The following is a 22820-nucleotide window of genomic DNA, read 5'->3' as shown; positions in this document are numbered from 1 at the left end:
ATTATTTATCTTAACACTTCCAGGTAACAGTTCATCACTGAAGGAAGTTAGGGCAGAAACCCAGGGAAAGAACTTGGAGGCAGGAACTGCCACAGAAGTCATGGAGGGGTGCTGCTTACTGGTTTGCTTAACTTAGTTTGCTCAGCCTGTTTTCTTATACATCCCAGGACTATTTTTCCAGGGGTGGCTCCACCCACAATGGACTGGGCCCTGCTACATCAATCACTAATGAAGAAAATATCCACAGGTTTGCCTAAAGGGGGGGGGGTGTCATTTTCTCAATTGAGGTTCTGTCTTCCCAAATGACTCTAGCCTGTTTCAACATGAGATAAACATAAAGCAACAGAGTATGTGTACCGTTATCTCTCGAGCAATTCATTAGCTGGTAGACCTCATTTGATTCTACTTCTTGGCTATTGCAGACTGTACTGGAGTAATCATATCTTTTAGATATTCTGATTTAATTTCCTAGGAATATATACCCAGCAGTGAGATTCCAGGATCATGAGGTACAATGTGTATACTAATTTAAATTCTCACTAACAGTGTACAAGAATTCCCCTTTCTCCTCATAGTCACCAGCATTTCTTACCTTTTTTTTTTTTTTTTTTTTTTTTTTTTTTTGGTTTTTCGAGACAGGGTTTCTCTGTGGTTTTGGAGCCTGTCCTGGAACTAGCTCTTGTAGACCAGGCTGGTCTCAAACTCACACAGATCCGCCTGCCTCTGCCTCCCGAGTGCTGGGATTAAAGGCGTGCGCCACCACCGCCCGGCTCATTTCTTACCTTTTATCTTTGTGGTACTAGCCATTATTCTTCTGGCAAAATGATATATCATTACAGCTTTGATTTGAATTTCCATAACGATTTATATTATCATTTTTTCCTGTCCCCATTGGCCATGTGTCAGCTTTTGAAAGTTTTCTATTTAGATCTATTTACTACTTGTGTGGAATTTGGGACTTTTTTCGTTCCTTTTATCCTTTCTTCTATCCTTCTCCCTCCTTCCCTTTCTCCCTCCCTCTCTTCCTTTCTCCCTCCCTCTCTCCCTTCCTCTCTTCCTTTCTTTTTTTGCTATTGAGGTTCTATAGTTCCTTATATATTCTAGATTCTTCTCAGATTGATTTTCCACATGCATTTTCTCACATTCTGTGTATTCTTCAAGTTTTCACTTTATTCTATTGAGTCCTGTGGTACAGAAGCTTTTAGGTTTATGGAATCTAATTTTTGACAGTTTTGATTTTGTTAACAAATCAGTGTATTTCTAATGGAAAACACATTTTACATTATATTTTCAATAAAGCACATTGTGACATAACAGTTTTCTGAGAAATGAGAATGGAAAATGCAGTTTTATTTTGATTATTTGTTTCCACTAAGATACAACTGAATGGAAATATCATTAAATTTAAAAAAGTGAAACAAGCAATAACAGTACAAACAAAAGTGCTTAAGAAATATTTTCAAATATTCCAGATAATGGAGTCGGATTAATACCACTCACCAAAAAGATTTCCTTTTGTGAGTGCTAATCACACCTGAACTTCTTAAAGGTAAAAAAATGAAAGTTGTATATAAATACCTTTATAAAATATTTATGCTCTAAAATGAAAGGGAATAGTCCAAACATGTTGGTACTCTGTTAATCTTAGCACTCAGGAGATGAAGGAAAGAGGATTAGGTGTTCATAATCATCCTCAGCTACATAGCAAGCTTGACACTAGCCTGGGCTGCATGAGACCCTGTCACAAAAGAAAAAGATGAAGAGGAGGATGAAAAGAAAACCAAGAATTCATGCACAATTTTAAATAAACTGCATAGAACCCATTTGCTGCAGCAGAAACATCTGTTTTAAATTCCCAGAGAGTGCATGATTTTTAAAAATGATGAAATGAGCTGAGAGTTCAGTCATAATAAGTTCATAGAGATCAGGACGTCTATTGGATTTCTTCTTTTGTCTCCTTCAGTGTCCGGCACACTGCTAAGCGTGGCATGCTGACACCTACGTTGTATTTAGTGGGTCTTAGATTTTGTGTGCACTTAGAAATAACAAGGCTCAAAGATTGCCTGCTGTGGGTCCCATCTCTCTGGGATTCATTTTGCATCAGTAAAAAAAAAAATTGTTGGACTAATGAAAGTCTTTGTCCAACTAGCTCTCCTTTATATCCATGTCTTTTCTGCCTTTTTGTTTTTTTATCACTCATTTTCTCAATGCATCTTCATCTCTCTTTTTCTTTCATGATGACTTGGTCCTCCCCAGTCACATTGCACTGTTGCTCCTCCGGTGTATGTCGTACATCTATCTTTTTCATGCATGTTGGTTTCACCTTTCACTGACAATTTTCACATACACACACACACACACACACACACACACACACACACAAAACACAAATAATCATAATATAAAAACCAAGGTTTTTACCAATTAAAATCAAAGCATACTTTAAGAATAGCTTTTAGGGAATAATGTAAGGGTTTAAGTTTATTTATTGGGATTTTAAAATTTGTTTTATTATATTTATTTTAATTTAATCATTCTTTTGCTTTTTAAAAAGTTATTGCCCACTGTTAAGGTTTTTGGTGAATGAAGAAAATATTTTCTTTAGATAAAAACCCACTTATATTAAGTTTGTTTTTACTTTAATGGCTCACAACTGATTTTTCCATAAATTACTGCCCTACACTAAGCAGTCGAGTCTCTACTTCCAAGACACAGCGGTTTTCTTCTCTTTTCATTAAAGCTTGGTTTTTATTGTTTTGCTTTACCTATTGTTATGGTGACTTTCAAAATCCTGTCACTAATCATTTAGTGCTAGGAACAATCAACCCCTATATTCCATTTCCAGCTCCAGAGAGCACAAAAACTTACTCTTCAGAGCTGAATTTGAGAAAAAAAAAACCTCTTCATTAATCACCCTCATTGGCTTGGAAAACTATATTTTTCCAGTATGGGATTCTGCCATCCCAACATTCAGGCCTAGGGCCATAGAATTAAGTTCCATCGACCATAAATCAAACTCAGAACTTCATGTCTAATCATTGGAGCCATAACTGTGAGCGCAAGCTTTAAAAACGACAGAATTTCACTAAGTTTTCTATGAAAGATGCTCTATAATTGACCACCAAACCTAGACATTTTGATATGATGTGTAGAGAAAGAGAGAGGAAAATAGAATGATACAGGGGAAGGAAGGAGAAAGAGAGGGAACCAGATAGTACTGAAATTGTCATTAACTCTAGAACAGTGTTAAGGCATTTTCTCGCTATGCTAGTTATGTAATAGAGAATAGATGGTAAACAGAGTCCAACAAGATAAATGAACAACTTATTTCTCTTCTTCCAGCAGCCTTTGCTGGAAGTCTGTACACGTCTGGAATAAGCATAGCAGTATGACAAAGGCTAGGACATAATAATGCGGGCAGCTGCCTCACTTATACCTCACTGATATGTTTAAATTAATTAATGAGAATGCACTGAAAAATTGATCATCTTTTCTTTCCAACTCATAGTGTCTTTTCTCAACAATATTAGTAATTGCAAAAAAAAATACAGATCTAAACTGGTAGAGATCCAGTATAGCAAATTTTTAAATTTAGTGAACTATAGTTGAGCACCGACTCTGTTTAATGTAAAACTATAATTAATAACCAGGTTGTGGGCTGAGCATGGTACCAGACACTTCTAATCCCAGCAGTCAGAATGTGGAGGCAGGGAGATCTCTGAGTTTGAAGACAGCCTGGTCTACATAGTGAGCTCTAGGACAGTCAGGGCTACATAGAGAAACCCTATCTCATCCCTACTCCCCACATAAAGAACCAGGTTTAGGGAGTACACCATGACCTTTATATTAATCAACTCCATGAATGTCCAGCAGAAAGAAATGCATTATTGTATTAAGAAATAAGCTAATGTCTGCAATGGCACTTACTTATCAATTATGGTATCTAGGTTCCATTCACAGTAGATTTGAAAAAATGGAGGAGAAGGGGGAAAGCGGGGCAGATCCACCCCCACTGATGTGCGTTTCCTCTGTATTGGTGTACACACTCATCCTACCATCTTCCCTTGACTCCCTCTTGAACTGCCCAGGTCCTCATTGGCCTTTTCTATCTTCCTTCCTTATGACTCCCATAGATTACACCTGTAACGGCTTATATATAGTACTTATACATTGTCTTAAAACATTTGAAAATGAAAGAATCAGGATAATTTTGGAGCAATTAATGAAAAAGAAGGTGAAAGTTTGAACTCCAAAGACCATGACCATATTAATTTCCTTAACGTGAGTTTTCCTGTTTATAGTAAATCAAAATATTCTTGCTTCCTAAGACTGAAAAGCAAACAAGAGGGGGCCTTTCAAGTGCTTAACTCGGCACATGGCACGTGGTTAATCACTCCATCCATATTAGCTAGTATTTTTTAGTTATTATTTGGGGTGAGAAACTCAGCCTTATGGCATGGAATGGAATACAATGGATATTATAATGCAGTTATAAGAAGATAAGGGATTAAAGAGGATGGACAAATGATTTACATCCAAGGAAGGGACTATGAAAATTATTTGTAGAAACGGGACCATTTTAGTTATAATTTAAAATGGTATAAGAACTTAACAAGTGGAGACCATGGGATTTCCACTTGAAGTAAACTAAATGAATATTTGCTTGAAACTAAGTTTTATTTATTATTTTTAGTATTTTATTTTTTATTCATTTTATATACCAAGCACAGTTCTTCCTCCTTCCCTTCCTCCCCCTCCTCCTACCATCCCTAACCCACTCCTATTGATTCTGCAGAAAGGGAGAGTCAACAAAGCCTGGAAGTCAACAAAGGCTGGCACATTCAGATGAGGTAGGACCAACCCCCCACTCCCACTCCTGCATCAAGGCTGAGCAAGAAAGGCATCACACCAAATAGAATGGCCTTCAAAAAGTCAGCTAATGCACTAGGGATAGATCCCAATCCCACTGCCAGGGGTCCCACAAACAGACCAGCCTACAAAACTGTCACCCACATGCAGAGGGCCTGATCCAGTCCCATGCAGAAGTGGTTTCTCAGAAAATTGAGAATCCTCAGGACTCAGCACTACCACTCTTGGGCATTTACCCCAAGGATGCTCAATCATACCATAAGGACACTTGATCAACGATGTTCATAGCAACATTATTTGCAATAGCCAGAACCTGGAAACAACCTAGATGCTCTTCAACCAAAGAATGGATAAAGAAAATAGGGTACATTTTCACAATGCAATATTGCTCAGCTGAAAAAAAAACCCAATAACATCATGAGATTTGCAGGCAAATGGATAAAATGAATAGAGCTAGAAAAAAATCATCCTGAGTGAGGTAACCCAGACTCAGAAAGACAAACATGGTATCTACTCACTCATAAGTAGATACTCAATGTAAAGCAAAGGATAACTAGACCACAACCCACAGCTTCAGAGAAGCTAGGTAACAAGGAAAACCCTGGGAAGGGGAAATAGATGAGATCTCCTGGTTAAACTGGGGGTAGGGAGGGGATGGGGAATGAGAACATAAGGGAATGGGATTGTGGAGATGGGGGAGGGATGGGGTGGGAGAGGAAGTACAGAGATATCTAGACTATAAGTTTTATCCACCTTCATGTCCCAAGGTCTACAACATTGTCGGGTATAAATACTCAGTATTTGTTAAATTCCCATTGGAAAGGGAGAAAAATGAAAGGAAGAGCACCAATTCTGTGGAAAATAAACAGTCCACAGCACAGACTTATAATGAAAAGAATAGAACGCTAGAATGACAGGTAGGGATATGTTATGAAACAAATTGATCGATGTAGGTTGCAATGTGTGTGTATCACCATTTCTTTGCTTTGACAAAATAACTGACACTAAACAACTTAATGAAACAATTTTTTTTTTAAATTTTGGTTCAGTGTTTCACATGTTTCCATCCTTGATATGCTAATTTCATTGCTCTTAAGCAAGACAGAAATTATTACAAAAGGCTATGACAAATTAAAGCTGCCTACTTCATAGCAATCAGAAATCACAGGAAATTGAAAGACAGACCCAGTAACATGATAAACTGGTCAAAGACAGATCTTTAGAGAACCACTTCCTCCAACCAGATACTATCTATTTTTAGTTAATTAATTAATTTTTTAAATGATCTTTTCAAACTGTGCATGCCTATCCCAATTCCCACTTCCTCCCCTCCTCCCACTCGCCCCAAATTCACCCCACCCCACCCCCATTCACTTCTCAGAGAGGATGGAGAGTCAACAAAGTTGGGCACATCACTTTGAGGCAGGACCAAGATCCACCCTCTATATTAAGGCTGAGCAAAATGTCCCTCCAAAGAGAATGGGCTCCAGAAAGTCAATTCGAGCACTAGGGATAAATCCTAGTCCCACTGCCAGTGACCCCACAGACTGCTCAAGGCACACAACTGGCACCCACATTCAGAGGGCCTAGTTTGGTCCTATGCAGGTTCTCCCGCTATCAGTCCGGAGTCAGTAAACTTCCACTAGCTCAGATAAGCTGTTTCTGTGGATATCTCCAACATGGTCTTGACTGCTATCTCTTAATAGTCCAATCAGCTACTAACTCGTCATTGGATCCACCTAGGCATACAGTTAGCACTTTCACGAGCCACCAATTTCTCAATAGCGCCACCTGCTGGAGACAAAGCTTGCAACAATGGAGTCTTTGGAAGACAGATTTCATAGAGAAAATTCAATACTTTGTTTTCATTGTTTATGTAAGCTTCGTTTTTGAGTCCATACTAGTTGGACATAGCAGTATAACATCAGTAATTTGTAGAAGAATGCATAATGAAATGTGTGTCACTTCATGTGTCCCCCCAATTTGCAATTATTCTCCAGAAAGAAAAGTTCCAGAAATTACTATTGTTTCATTTGTAAGATATTTTTTCCGATTCACTGTTTACAATTGCACTCAATAACATATTTCTACATACCATATATATAGCTGAACTATAAAATAATTCTTAAATAGTTTTAGTTTTGCCTTTCCTGTTTGCACATGCTGTTAGATGTAAAATTGTTTTTTATCATTAAAAATCTAGATGTTTAATCAAAAGTAATTATATTTTAATTATAATACATCTAAATCTAACAATTATACATAGATGTCACCAAATACAGTTGTTTTTTCATATACTGATAATTTTTCTAATTATCCCCTAATTCTTTTTTTAATTTATTTATTTATTTATTTATTTATTTATTTAAGATTTCTGCCTCCTCCCCTCCACCGCCTCCCACATTCCTCCCCCTCCCCCAACCAAGTCCCCCTCCCTCATCAGCCCAAACAGCAGTCTGGGTTCCCTGCCTTGTGGGAAGTTCAAGGACCTCCCACCTCCTTCCAGGTCTAGTAAGGTGAGCATCCAAACTGCCTAGGCTCCTACAAAGTCAGTACGTGCTGTGTTTAGCTTGCTCATTTTCTCCCACTTACATGTTGAAAACTATACATTATATAAAATTATATATTGATTTGGTAGATTTTTTATTTTCATTTTTCACAAACAGAAGAACTCAGTATCTTTCTAGGCATCTTCAACATCATTGGTTTTATTTGCTAGAGCTCCTTGGGAGACACCGACAGGTATATAAACATAATAATCTGACTTCCAGCTAAGATATTGAGATGAAAAATCCATGTGTGACTCTGTCTATGGATATGCCATCTTTCACAATAACACGATCATGTAGGTCATTTTCTGAATTTATACTTTCACTGTACATTTATATAAGTATCTATGCTATTACTTTTATATAAATGTTTATATCTACTATATCATTTTTCCAACTTTTGTTTCAAATTTCCAAATGTACACAAAGTAGAAAAAATTGTATAAGAACACCCATATTCATACCGCCCAAGTTTAACATCCACAGGTTTTTTTAGTAAGCTCACAATGACAGTATGACATCCCCAAATTAATAATTGCATAATATTCTCTAACTCTCAGTTGTTTCACATTGTTATTTTTTATAGTTTTCCTGATAAAATTAACCCTCAAATAATCTACACATTGTGCTCAGTTTGCCCTTACATTTTCGTACTGTAACACCACCTTTCATCTTTCATGTTCTCCTTTTCCACTACCATGGAAGTGTTAAAGATACTGGCCATTGTCTGGTAGAAGGCACCATTTGCTGGTCTTGTCTGTTAGTTTCACTTGGTGCCCCAGAACTGTTAATCTGTTCCCTGTATTTCCTACAAATGGAAGCTACACAATTACAAATTAGATTCAAGTTCAATTTTTGGTAAGATCCTTCATAGGTGGTGGTGTTTCCTGTTATATTACACCAGGATGAAGGACTTGATTGTTCCATATTTTGGTGAGGTGTGAGTTAGTAGGAAGATTCAAAGGGTGATTGTTCCTCCCATATACAGATCACCACAGACTTCCATATGATAGTTTTATCTGTTGATGATGATTGCTAAAAAAATCATTTTATTAAAGATTATAAAATAGTGATTTTCTGTATCCATCATTACTTTTATGCTTACTGGCTTCCATATTTTTGTTGAAAACACCTGTATTTGATCACCTAGGACTCTTTGGTTACTATGAAATATACAGAGCAATCGAGATAAATTCTTTCTTGTCAAATTTCAATATAATGAATTAATACTCAACATCACTTCCATCACAAAGGCTTTCTTTCTTTCTTTCTTTCTTTTTTTTTTTTTTGATTTTTCGAAACAGGGTTTCTCCGTAGCTTTTTTTTTTTTTTTTTTTTGATTTCTGTCCTGGAACTAGCTCTTCTAGACCAGGCTGGCCTTGAACTCACAGAGATCTGCCTGCCTCCGCCTCCCGAGTGCTGGGATTAAAGGTGTGCACCACAACAGCCTGGCAATGAAGGCTTTCTTTTATATTCAAAAATATATTTATAAATTCATGGAGCATTTTATTTTCCATTTGTTTCAATTATTTTCATTCATTATTTTTTTAATGGTCAGACTATATCTTTGGCTAAAAGTAGTCCCTTTCTCTGCATCAGTTTTGAGAGAGTTCTAGAAAAAGCATATTTATCATATCTAGCTCTTGAGTTGAAAGGATATAAACTCTAAAGTTATTTGGCCTTTCTTTCCAATTCTGACAATTCCTCTGTCTAAACATCTAAATCTCATATGGACTGAGTATATTTCAACCCAGTGTGTATTTTTTGTATGGCATTTGGTGAAGGAAAACCAATGCTAAAGAGCATTAATATACATGATGTATTCTCAGGAGCAGCTTATAAGGAAGCTCTTTTTTGGAGGGAGGAATCGTTACCTATTTGGTATGGATGCATTTTACCTTAAATGGTGAAATATTCAACAGCCCCTTTTCTGTTATATGCCTATGGATAAGAGGTGGTGACACATAGGGAGTTTGCTCTTTTAATGTGTGACTGATATGCTTTGCGGTTGTATGTACCACCATTTAGTAAACCCTGGCTCCATTGATAGACATTTATGGCTTTTTCTGACATATTTCTATTATAAACAAGGCTTCAGTAATGATCTTTGCAAATAAATCATTTCGCATTTATGCAAAATTATTGGGATAACTTCCTAAGTGTAGAATTTTTGTATCAATTAATATATGCATTTAAAATTCCCAAGCTGCCCTCCATAAAGAAAGCTCCATTTCATAGTCCAGCAGTACTTCATAAGTGTGTCTGCATGTGTAGCCGTGTTCCTTCATTTGTAATTTTAGGAAAATCATAAAAACTCATCTCCATAGTGGCTTTTAGCACACAAATGTGTAGGAAAAATCTGGAGTGAAATTGCAAGACAACAATGAGTCTATCTTGAAGAATCTGTTTGCCAATGTCCAATATCTATATAATGCCAATGTCATGCCGTATCTCTCCAGGAATTAGCTCAGCTATATATCCTGGTTTGAGGGAAAGTGACAGAGAGATCAGTATTATTAAAATAACTTTGCTCCTGTTTATAAAGATATACATATGACCAAAGGAATTTTATGCAACTTATTATTATCTTAAAGTTCTAAAAGTAAATATATTAAATTAAATTTTTTTTTCAGATTTTTCCCTACTATTCCACATATACTCTCGGGTGAAGTTCCCACTTTGAAAACAAATAGTTCTAAGTCTTATTTCTGAGGAAGAATGCATTTAATTTTTAGGTTAACATGGCAAAGAATGATTTTAATTATGGCATGTTGATAGACGCATTCATATACTTTGTTCTCATTTTCCCCCCTCCCTGCTGTCCATCCTTCTTAAAGGGTACTACGAATAGCTTCTTGGTTTAGATAATCTCAAAACAATATATTGCTTAGAACTCAGGGATAAGTGCTAAGAATAAACCCTCCGACCGTTTTTGTCCTCCTTCAGGGTAAGAGCAGAAGTGGTGTCTAGTGTGTTATTCTTAATGTTGGACCACCCACCCAAAAAGTATTTGCTTCCTCACTGAATCTATTTTAGAGCACACAAAGTAGAAGACTGCTATGAAGTACTAAATAGATAGAGTCTAAGCTCTAAAATAGGTTCTGTGAGGTACAAGATTGGAAATACATTAACATTTGTGAAGAACAATGTTTTATAGGCCAGTGGAAGATGTCCTTTGTTCTACTTAATGCTCTTAAATGCCCCGTGTTGTACACTGTCCCTTGTAAAGAAAGATGATGCTAATCAATCAAGCACCATTAGCAGAGTTTATACATTAAGCTGTTTTCTTTTTCTAGTCATAGTAATGAGCATGTATTAAGCCCCCCTTTCCTGGCCAGGCCCCTCTTGAAACTAATGGCAAACACTGTGAAACAGCTGCTTTGACTTAATGTTGACGTGAGTAACTGAGAGCGCTCTGGCATTGCCAGGGATTAAGCGCTGCAACTGTGGCCCTGTTATCACTGGCCTATAACCCACTGAGTTTTCTGGCCTCACACCCATAGTGTGTTACAGCTCCATTGGAAACAGACGGCCATGAATGAGCTGAGGAAAGCTATATCCTAGCTAAACAACAGAAAATTCCTTTTTGAATTTTGTAAGCTTATTAATTAAAGATCATACCACTGGCTCTAACTGGATTGTGTGCATTTAGATTATTTACATAATTTATAGTATTTCATTCATTTTACCTTAATGCACATATTTGGGAAATAAATTTCATGAGAGAAAACACTGAGCCACTCGCCTTAACATTATTGCGTACAGTACTCTTCATTGTTCCTATGGATATCGAAGTCCTAGACAGGAATTTTGTACCTATTTAAGATGATTGTGTTTTACGTCTACTCTAACATTTCAACACAAGGGTATGTGCGTGACAGTATCAAACACGTATTTGTGCGACTTTATGTCAAGTGCACTTATGTAGTAAAACAATTTCTCCATGGGGCCCTATTTAATAGTAACTCTCTTAAATAGTCGGGGCAGTTCCATTTCATCCCAGCTGTGTCAACGTACACATTAATAAGTTTTATTATGGCATCTTCATAAATAAAATGGCACACGTGAAAGATGTAGCTGGAAAAATGGTCGACAGGATCAGCTATTAGCTGTGTATCATAGCAAGCTACTCACCACTGCCCAGTTCCAACTTACTCATTTGTAAAATAAGGCAGATAGAGTTGCACAGAGTGGGTGCTCAAAGAGTTCATTTATTTCCAGCGAACTGGCAGAGAGAATGAATCAGTAAGATAAAGGGATTTCTACCAAGACCAGCACGGAAAGTAAGAGTAGATATAAAAACATCACCATCGTAAGTTGGGATTATGTTCCTGACTGTGACTCATTAGCACCACGCTTAAACCTGTAAAACATTAAAGGGAGTTGCCCCTATCCCTCAGGCGACCTCACTTATTCCCACCAGGCTCACCATGCGCCTCATTGCTTCCTGATGCCTTTTTCCCTTTATGCAGTCTGCAGAGTTTCTCCTAGCCTTGCTTTCTTGCCCTCCCTATCCTCTAATTCATTTCCATGCTGACATTCAAAGTGATTTATCTCAACTGCTAGCCTAACCTAATAGTTGCCCTGGCAACTATTTTAGCATGGTTTTAACATTGGCTCTTAGCAGGAAACCTCTAAACCTGGTGGAGAATGGTGATAATTAAACTGACTTGTAAGGGAAAAAAAAAGGGAGAAATGGTGAATTGTTTGTTTCTTTCTATATCCTTCAGGCTAGATGCCAGTGTTTCCATTTGAGGACTGTGCACTTGGCCACATCAAGGAGAGCCTATAGATAAAGCATCCGGTGCAAAGCTAAGAGCCTAGCAATAGTATCCGTTACACTGTGGTTGAAGAGGTCCCGTGGCTGAGCAATCTGTTAGTTTAATGTTCTCTAACCATGCTGGAGTTTTCAAAGAGTCCTACTTCATAATTGGGAGAACTTTGTTACTTAGCTGTGTGCTATTGAGCATACCCTGTTCACTCCAGGGACCTCAGTGTTCTCATCTGTAATGAGGAGGTTAAACTGGACGATCTGATCTTCCATTCAGTTCTACTAGTGTATAATTTCCTTGTACCAGCTGAGGAACTGATATTAAGTTGTTGGTAAAAAAAAAAAAATCAAACTGGCAATGTTGTCCACTCAAGCATGCCAAACCTAATCAGTCAGAGAATAAGGAATTTTATCCACCATCTTTACCAGCTTGATTTGTGTCATTTTACATCCTCAAATACTAATAGATGATAGTTTTAAAATTAAGATGAAGTAAAATAATATTGTGTAAACATATGTATTGAGATGCTTTAACATACTCCAGGATGTTGCAAGGCTCATCTTTAGGAAATCTGTGTGCCATGTGATTGGCATAAGGATTATTTCCTAGTTACACATGTGCTTCAAATATTACAAAGAGGGGGCTGTTAAACTTTATTTCCAACCACCTACAAATGAATAACTTCGGTTATTTCTTTCTGTGAACTAGGCTATGTATCTTGACAATGAACTGTACTTATTAATAGTGATTTTTGTACTTTATTAAGTAAAATTAATTATACATTACTAGAATTTAGAGACCTTTAATAAGTACATGATATCAAAGAGTCACATTATGATAGACTGGCCAAGAAATGAAATAAATACGGTATTTCAATGACCTCTATCTTAGGTAAGTATTGAATTTCTATAAATTTTGAAACATTTAAGTATCTTAAAAATTCCCAGACATGTAAAGTGTATCCTAGTCACCTGTAGACTACAATTTGGAAGTTAGTTACTATATTAAAGTGCAATCAATGAAATAATAGTTATTGATAGCTACTTGGCAATTACTGTATACCAGGGCCATATGCCTTTTCAACCTATCTTATATTTAGTCGAACTTCGAAGGTAAGAGAGTCACACAACTAGAAGGTGGTAGGATTTGAACCAAGAGAGATCTGGATGAACAGAAAAGATGAATGCTATTCTCAGCCTGGCAGTGGACAACTAATGTGATTAAAGCGAATCTTGAGATCTCTTGGAGAAAAAAAAAAAAAAAACAAGACAAACAAACACACATTGAGTCAGAAATCAACCTTCAATTCTTAAAGTGTAAAAAGACAATAGATTTGAGGTTCAGTGAAATGTTAGGTATGCTAACATGGAGTGGGTCATAGGGTACTAAGTTTTTCTGTACAATATCTGAATTTGTGCATTTTTCCGTTGAAGATTCCAGAGAGAAGTTACTCAAACTAGTGCCTTACTGACCAATGCAGGAAGGTCACCTACCTAATAACATGCTTGGGGGGGGGGGGGCATGATAGGAACCCATTTTAAGGCAGAAGTTAGGAGGAAGTGAAAATTTCTCCCCACTGGATAATTGCATATATCTAGTAAAGTGAGAGAAGGGCAAACGAAGGGGAAATGTCCATTTGTTAGTAACCCATGCTCTTGAATTTCAGGGTTTTTAAATATGTGTGTTTGTAGCGAGCCTATGCCAATGTATGTAGAAAGTCTTGGATACTGGGGCCTCAGGATTAGGGCTCCAGCACATTTAAGACAGTAAAATGCTGAAGGGAATGGAGAAACCAAACAGAAAGAAAGAAAGCAAAGGGCTGGAAGGTGAGCCTCCAAAGATGATAAACACCGATCCCTCTCGCACTTTCAGTCAATCATACTTTTAGTCCCCAGAGCAGTGGAAATGGGCTTCATGGTTTGAGGAACACCCACGGAGAATAAGGGGAAAGTCAGTTACCATGTGGGCTAGCCTTCTGTCATGCTAGCTTTAACTAGACCAGCTCTCATCTTACTTCTTTTTATGTATTGTTACTTCCCATGTATGATTTTTTAATGTGTTCTAAGCTTAAAAAGTAAAAAGAAAACTGCAAAATCATTTCTTGAGGGAGAGAGGCTGAAAAAAAAATCTTGACAAATTGTGCAAACAAATCACCCTTAAAGCCCTGCTGTTGAAAAGTATAGCTATGGTAGCAAGGTTTTTAGGGCTGGACCTCTGGGAGAGGGCAATCAGCAGTCAGCACATCAGTCTTTCTCCGCTGTGAAGTGAATAAGGACTAATAACAGCAGTGACCATATTAAACTTCAACACTGATGTGGACTCGGAGCCAAATGCTTTCTTAACTTGTGTCCTTTGCCACTGTTTCATTTCACAAATACTGTCGTTCTTCTGCGCCGGAAGGTATGCAAGTGTTTTAACTATCTGAAGATAAACCAAATAAGGATTTTTTAAAAACATAAATTTGAGGCGCTCCTTGGGGCTTCTTCCTGATAAAATATGCATCAGGTTGAGACGATCTATTCCTCAGAACGCAGCCTAACTCTGAGTTCAAGAGGATAAATCACATGCTGGCCCCAAACTCAGGAATGGCTAATGCCTTATTCCAAGAAGGAAGTGTCTCATGAAGATTCGACTGAAGGAAATACTTTATTGAAAGGAAAGATCTTGTTATAATTGAATATTTGCTTAAGAATATTCTCATTAATGTGTGCATTCAACAAATATTTATGGGGCATCAACTATAAACTCTGAATGCATAATCTCTAATATACAGTATCAAAGATAGATTTGTCTGATATAAGCATAAACCATTTTGCGAATTGCTAAGTGCTCATTCAGGTAACACCTAGAGATTAGGTGTAATATTTAGCCTCATTTCAAAAGCTAATTCTAAAGCTAAGTAGACTGTGGATTGTATGTTGTATAACCTGGGATGGTTACTCACCCTTTCTGCCTCTCAGGCTTCTGATTTAGGACATGAGAATAGTATATATAAATATGGGAAGGATCACATAAAATCATGTATATAAAGTCCTCAGCACTGTCTGAGACACAGAATACATTCAATACACACTTACTGTTACTGTAATCACTGGGAAATTATTAGCCGATTGTTACACAGCTTGTGATAGTGAGACGATCTTAAACTTCTGATACTTAGACCAATATTTTTTGCCCTAGTCTATCCATTTCTTTCTCTGGGAACAGGTCATATAAGTGTCATAGGCTTTTGAGAAATATTTAGGCTCATCCAGGGAGAAGATTCATAAAGAAATGTCTGACATAAGAAACCAATTCCTGATTCTGGAGTTGTGGCTCATTACTGTAGTCCCAGTATTTGGGAGGCTGAAGTTAAATGATCACAACAAAGCCATTCTGAGTTATATAGGGGCAAGAGAAACAGAGAGATAGAGACAGCAGACAGGCAGAAAGACAGAGAGATAGAGACAGCAGGCAGGCAGGCAGACAGGCAGGCAGGAAGAGGGGGGGGGAGATGGAGGGAGGGGGGGAGGGAGGGAGGGGGAGAGGGAGAGAGAGAGAATCTCTAAACCTAAATACCTAAACCTTAGAGCATTGTTATATTGTCTAATAAATAAATCACTGAGCAAATTTCTATCCTCGCTGGGCTTTTGTCTTCTGTTTGTTTTTTGCTTTGCCACAAATGATATAGTTATTCCTCATCTAGAGATAATGGTGGGAAGACCTTCAGAAAACATGTGAGATTCACAGAAAGATACTGAACTGGGCAATATATTTTTAAGTTAAAATAAAATAGAAGCATAAATACTACAAAGACTCAAGGAATGATGCATTTTTTAAGTTAAGTTATTTCACAAGAGTGAAAACTCACAGAAATTGTTGAGGATTGAGCTCAAAGCAAAACAAAGCTGAAGCAGAGCCACAATTTCATCCCTGTGTGCAGGCACAGCACTGACACAGCCCTGGAAGGGACATTAAATCCAGGCTGAGAGAGGCATAAAGTAGCTACCCCATCCACGTGCTAAAAATAATGGTTGAGTTACAGCTGCCTAAGCAAAAGATGATTTATTCTTTTCTGAAATTTACTGTGGGTTAATCAGAGTCCCAAAATGTTGGTTGTTTTAATATATGAAGAATATTAAAAATATTTCATGGCTTCCCCGAGGAGAATGCTAAATCCATGAATGCCTGGTGCAGGGCCCAAGAACTGGGGCCAGAAAGAAAAGGGAGATCCTGGTCCACCACGGAGGGTTCGTTGTGATAGATTTAGATGTAGTTACTATAAAAGGAACTTGTTGTGATACTGTGTGCTTATAACTTTGCTAAAGAAGGAAATCAAGTACTAAGTGTTTAGACCACAGTCATTGATAAGAGGCTGCACCAGTCTTACTTCATCACTGAATCTTGATCTTGCTAACTTAACTCTCCTCACAAGGAATCACATTTTGATACATGGGATATCTATGGCAAACACCTTGATTCCTTTTTCATTGGGAATATTTTTCACTTTTCCAGGGCATCAGGTACTGTTTATACAGCACTAGACATTGCAACAGGACAAGAGGTATGTGCTACCATTCTTTATTATTTTCCCTTGTGTTTGCCAAGTTTTCTTGTTGATGGCATGTGTGTTTAGTGTGTTGCACTAGATTACAATGAGAGTTTAAATCTGTTGGTATGCAAAATATTTGAAATATATAGTAATGATTGACCAAAGAAAAGATACATATTTGTATTTGTAGTAAATAATGAATTTGCATGTTACTTACATATATTTAATAATAATTTGTTCCTTATTTTAATGCTCATTCAGGTGGCCATAAAGCAAATGAACCTTCAACAGCAACCCAAAAAGGAATTAATTATTAATGAAATTCTTGTCATGAGGGAAAATAAGAACCCCAATATTGTTAATTATTTAGATAGGTAAGTATTTTCTCTTATTCATTATATATTTTCTTTCTAAGGTGTTATTTTCTTGTCAAATCATTTATTGTGAATTTATTACTTTGATAATCATCTGCAAATATTTCTGAAATGATACATAGTAATAAAGTAAATCTTTGTCTACCCATCAAACATTTGAAATTATGTTTTTGGACTTGGTTCTAAACAAAGCTAGTTTGTGTGATTTCCTTTTGAGGATGGTGGCTCTCTGTTACCAGGAAATGGACTAGTAGATCTAGGAGAAAACAATGGTGTTTTAATCATTTCATCAAATGTCTGTTTGGAGCCAGTATGGTCCCTGGGAGGCTGAGTAAAGAAAGCAGACAACAATAGCCCTGTTCTAATGGGTGCTTTATGATTAACTGACAGTGAGGCCTGAGGAATTGAGACTTTAACCTTAAACCTTTTTCCTAAAGCAGGTATTTAACTCCTCTTTCATCAGCTGGATTAAGCGTGTGTTACAAATAGGCACTTAAATGCTGTGCTAAGTCTTCTTTTGTGGTTACCCTCTGTCTCTTCCCGTTTCACTTGCTGTTTGCTTAGCATGGCTCCGTTGAGGTTTCTGATGGGAGGTGAAGGAACTAAGGCTAGATCCAACCTCCATGAGCTTAAGGGCTCACTGCCTGTGTTAGGTCAACAGACATGGATATGGTAGGGCAACAGACACTGAAGTTTCAAGCTTTGATCAATGTTTCCCGTGCACCCTTTCTGGCCCACCTGCAGCAGTATGACGTGAACTCGAGTTGTGCATCTACAGTTTTGTAAAACTTACATTCAGACTTTTTAAAGGGGCTAATTTCTGGCCTTTTGTCCATGACTAATGACAATAGAACCTGTGAAGTTTGAATTTGAAGAGATTTGCCAAGTAGGTCCCCAAAATACTGTAGTTTGAGCAGCGCAGAATAGGACTTTTTGCTTCATAGTGAGGTAGAGTTTTGTTTGTTTGTTTGATTTTTTAAAATATCCCTGCAGTTCAGGATGGCCCGAAACTTACACACATCCAAGGCTAACCTTGAGCTCCTAGACAACATACTTTATCCTCCCAAGCAGGTGTGATTACTGGTGAATGCCACCATACCAGGCTTAGTGGATTGCATATTAAGGCTGAGTGAGTCACTGTGTTCACTCTTCTCTATAAGAAGATAGTAATAATTGATTTGAGTAATCTACTCTTTTCCTAAATTGGGAGGCTACCCAGTAACCTTAGTTCCTATATGTCAGCACTGGATATTGTTCCTCAATAGTCACTTAAAGATAGTGGGCATAACACTATCGACTTTCATCCCAAATGAGACCTGAGTCTTTACCTCCTCAGTCCAAAGTCCAAGTATTTTTCTTTTCTTATTATAGCTACTTAGTGGGTGATGAGCTGTGGGTAGTCATGGAGTACTTGGCTGGCGGCTCTTTAACTGATGTGGTCACAGAAACCTGTATGGATGAAGGACAGATAGCAGCTGTCTGTAGAGAGGTAAGAAAAGAGAATATTTCTTGCTTGTGAGACCCATAAAATTTGTGAAAGCTTTCTTTCTGGATGTTCAGAATATTTCTAGCTTCAAAATAACAATAACGTATTTTCTCGGCTCAAAATACTGGAAAATGTATTTAAACTATAACTTAATATCATGCCCTTGCATCACCTTCTCCAGACCCTTATTTACATTAGTTGCTTTTCTGTGGCTCTTTAAGCTCTAACATGCTACTCAGAAGACACTTTATCTAAGCCCACACATAGTAGTGCCAGGGAACATGGCCAGTTGCTATGCTCACATGGGATTCCTTTTTGATTTGTGGGAATTTTTACAAGATAAATGCTGTGTTCCTCATGTTCAATGAGGTCCATAGAATACAAACTGCATTATATTTCCATTTATTTTCCAGAAAGCTATTTTTTTTTTTATTTTTAACACATATTTTGATTCTCTCCCTGTGTATGTGTGGTGTGTGTGTGTGTGTGTATGTGTGGGGTGTGTGTATGTGTGTGGGGAGTGGGTGTGGGTGTGTATGTATATGTGTGTGTGTGTGTGTATATGGTGTGTGTGTGTGTATGTGTGTGGGGTGTGTGTGTGTATGTGTGGGGTGTGTGTGGGGTATGTGTGTGTATGTGTATGGGGAGTGGGTGTGTGTGTATATGTGTGTGAGGTGTGTTTGTGTATATACTACGTGTGCATATGGAAATTAGAGAACAGCTTCTGGGACTCAGTTCTTTGCTTCCATCATGTGAGTCCTGGGATCTGAGCTCAAGTTACATACCTCGGTAGTCAGTGTAATCCGTCTCACGGGCTCTAAGAGGAATCTCAACACAGTCGTCCCTCACCCCACAAAGTAATTGCTTTACAGTATTCCCTGAATATTCCTTATATTGAACCTGAGGATCTGTCATCTATAAGGAGAGATGAATGTTTCTGCCTTTAGTTTCTCGCCACGTTGACGATGTTTTATTCCATTGTTTTGACCAATATTGTTTTTACAGCATACACCCTCCAATGGGGTCTAATCATCAAATTTTCCACAAAGTAAAATGAAAACTTGAAGACCAAACCAAGGATAGTGCAACCGAGCTAAACGATATTAATCTTTCAGCTAGTAGTATATTCTACCTGAACCTGTATTTTGTATCTTTTAATATTACAAGACAAAAGCATTTCCAAACAAGTACCTTTAGTTACTTTAGAACTGGAAGCCATCCTCAAACCTGTCCATCAGAAATAGCCCAAGAAAATTATTTCAGTTTCACATTTTTGTTTCCCATGCTAGATCTACTGAATCAAAATTCACCATGTACACTGAGGCTTATAGAATCATCTAGAAATCTAAACCAAAGCATGATTATGCTAACTGGTCAACTGGACTATAACAGTAACTAGTACTGATTGTTGCATTATCCACTTCATTATTTATTCTATAATGAGATACATGAGCCCTCAAATACATAAAGCTAAGTATCATCATTGATGTAAACGGTAAGGCAGTTTGAAAATGGTGTTAAAGCATTCATTAATCTACTTCGTTTAATAACATCAAATCACAACCTTTCCAAAAAGAAAAAATCTTTGTGATATAATTAAAAATCTTTGTGATACAATTAGAACTTTTTTTTCTGATTCGATAGTGCCTCCAAGCTTTGGATTTCTTGCACTCAAACCAAGTGATCCATAGAGACATAAAGAGTGACAATATTCTTCTCGGGATGGATGGTTCTGTCAAACTGAGTACGTATTTTGATTCAGATATTTCAGAAAATATCAAGGATTTCTACTTTCCAACTGTCTACCTTGAGAAGATAATGTTTTCTGAAAGTGATTTATTTGAAAGTAGTTAGAGCTTAATTTGAATTAAAGAACTTGTCTGATAGTCTGTTCCTATAGACTATGACCAGCTGTTTTTTGGAATTAATATTTCAGAATGTCTAGTAGTATCCAGAATGAATGGATAGCAAATAACTAACTAGAAAATGGAAAACTTCCTTAAATATATGTGAAGGTATTAGGAGGGAATGATATAGAATTCTACTAAAATGATATTCCTATTTGTCAATTGATTCAGACCCCTTTAAAATCAGTATTAGCTGAGGGATTGGGTCATGATCAAGATATGAGCAAAGCATTGGCAAATGTTCATTTTCACATTTAAGGAAGGTTCGGCCACATGGGAAAATAAACTATTGCAAAAAATAATTATTTGGGCTCATTTTAATAGACTTTTCTTCTCTACAGCTGATTTTGGGTTCTGTGCTCAAATCACTCCTGAGCAAAGTAAACGAAGCACTATGGTGGGAACTCCCTACTGGATGGCACCTGAGGTGGTAACTCGGAAAGCTTATGGTCCAAAAGTTGATATCTGGTCTCTGGGGATCATGGCCATTGAAATGGTGGAAGGTGAACCTCCTTACCTTAATGAAAACCCACTCAGGGTAAGTCAGGAAAATTCAGGTACTTTCTGCCCCCCAAAAAAGGGGGGAAGAAAAAATACCATTTAATGATTCGCCAAATTCATCAGAACTCGAACTTTCTTGGAACAAGCAGCACAGAGACACTGAGTTATGATTTATAAATTCCTCTGACTTTAAAGTACCTTGTTCTCAGTCTCTCTAACAAAAGTTTTCAATATTATTTAATAGACAGCTTCCTACTATAAAACTGTAGAAAAGGATATGGGAAGAAAGGGTGTTTTTTTTGTTTTGTTTTTTGTTTTTGTTTTTGTTTTTTGTTTTTTTTTGTTTTTTTTTTTTTTTTTGTTTTTTTGAGACAGGGTTTCTCTGTGGCTTTGGAGCCTGTCCTGGAACTAGCTCTGTAGACCAGCCTGGTCTCGAACTCACAGAGATCTGCCTGCCTCTGCCTCCCGAGTGAGGCGTGCGCCACCATCGCCCAGCAAGAAAGGGTGTTTTATCATGTGCTCTTGTTTCATAATTACTTTAACAAAGTAAAACAATACATTTCCAGAAGCAGTTATCATTTTTAAGTTGAATTTTTTTCTTTGTTGTCAGTAATGATTCATTGAGCAAGAACAGCTTGGTTGACATTGAATGAGACAGAAATAGACATAGCTTCAGCCTGATAAAATCACAAACTTAATTAGAAGTTTGTCAAATAGAAGATGAACGGAAATTATTTGGGTTAGACAACTCGGTTTATACTACATAATTGGAGGGTTGATCCTCAAATGGTTCAGTTACCACTGAAAAGAAAAAATAAGTAAATAAAATCTTCCAACTCATACCCTAACCCCAATGGCTTTATTCAGATATGTGTAGTTGATCATTGGGTAAAGTCAAATACAAACGAAGCACTTGCTTATTGTAGATGTAAGTCAAAAGCTATTGAGTTATATATAACTTCACAGTAAACCAAAAGTCATATCTCATATGCATAAAGAACATGAGATTGTTGCTAAATGAATGTAAGCACAAATTCAAATCTGTTCTTAAAATTCACACACAACAGTTCTAAAGTCTGTGTCATTATTATGATGAGTCTAATACTGTGTTTTATCCTTTGTACACAAAACCCATTGCCCTTGATCATCAGTTAAGTGTATGCTCAATATGTTTGCAAATTCTATATTCAAACCAAATACATGTGGCTTTCTATACATGTCAAGAAATCTGTGAAGTAAATGTCTAATTGCTTTTGCAGTTGAAAATTGTTTTTTTTTTTTTTGAAATTGAGTGTCATGTTGCCAAAACAGAGGGAGAGGCCTCCTCTAATCCTCAATTATTTTGATTCCACCCTGGAACTTGGCTGCTGATCTGTCCCTACACGGATTAGAAAACAACAGATATGAGTGAATGCCTTCATGAATCCTGTGGGCTGTTACGCTTGTCTCACAAAACAATCTGGAAGTGAGCTGTGTGCATTGATTAGCTGCCTGCAGGGCTGAGTGGAAAAGAAGGGGCATTTTCCCACCACTTGTGGGTCAGCCCTCCATGTGTTTATCAAGTCCACCCCGACCTGTTGGACAGTGCATCAGGATAACTACAAAGGTGTTTCTTTACTGTTTAACTACCTTCGCCCATTAAGAAACAGCGGTGGAAGAACACATCAGGTCTGTTGTTTCTATGAATTTCCTCCCTTAAGACTTTGAACTTTAGAGGCACTAAATGGATTACAGAAGGCTTTCTGCCGTCTGCTGAGTAACTTACAACCTGCAGAATTTAAGGATTGAATATGGCTATGAAAGGAAACTGGTCTCAGTAATGCATTTATTG

The 22820-nt window shown here is 37.3% G+C and overlaps 1 protein-coding gene across 5 annotated transcripts in view; it reads left to right on the top strand.

Annotated features, from left to right (window-relative positions):
* Nucleotides 1–22820, top strand: part of Pak3 (p21 (RAC1) activated kinase 3) — a 222359-nt gene that overhangs the window by 179134 nt on the left and 20405 nt on the right. For all 5 annotated transcript variants that reach the window (XM_041645739.1, XM_041645738.1, XM_041645741.1 and 2 more), the window contains 5 exons: nt 16685–16733; nt 16983–17095; nt 18467–18584; nt 20226–20325; nt 20830–21026. In XM_041645739.1, coding sequence (XP_041501673.1) covers nt 16685–16733; nt 16983–17095; nt 18467–18584; nt 20226–20325; nt 20830–21026 — 577 coding nt within the window. The remainder of the gene's footprint in view (nt 1–16684; nt 16734–16982; nt 17096–18466; nt 18585–20225; nt 20326–20829; nt 21027–22820) is intronic.

The sequence above is a fragment of the Microtus oregoni genome, unplaced genomic scaffold (assembly GCF_018167655.1).
Source record: "Microtus oregoni isolate MIOR12 unplaced genomic scaffold, Mior012 000116F_ref0000321, whole genome shotgun sequence".
Classification (NCBI taxonomy): Eukaryota; Metazoa; Chordata; class Mammalia; order Rodentia; family Cricetidae; genus Microtus; species Microtus oregoni.
The sequence above is the reverse complement of the archived record's forward strand: the minus strand, read 5'-3'. Positions and strand labels throughout refer to the sequence as shown.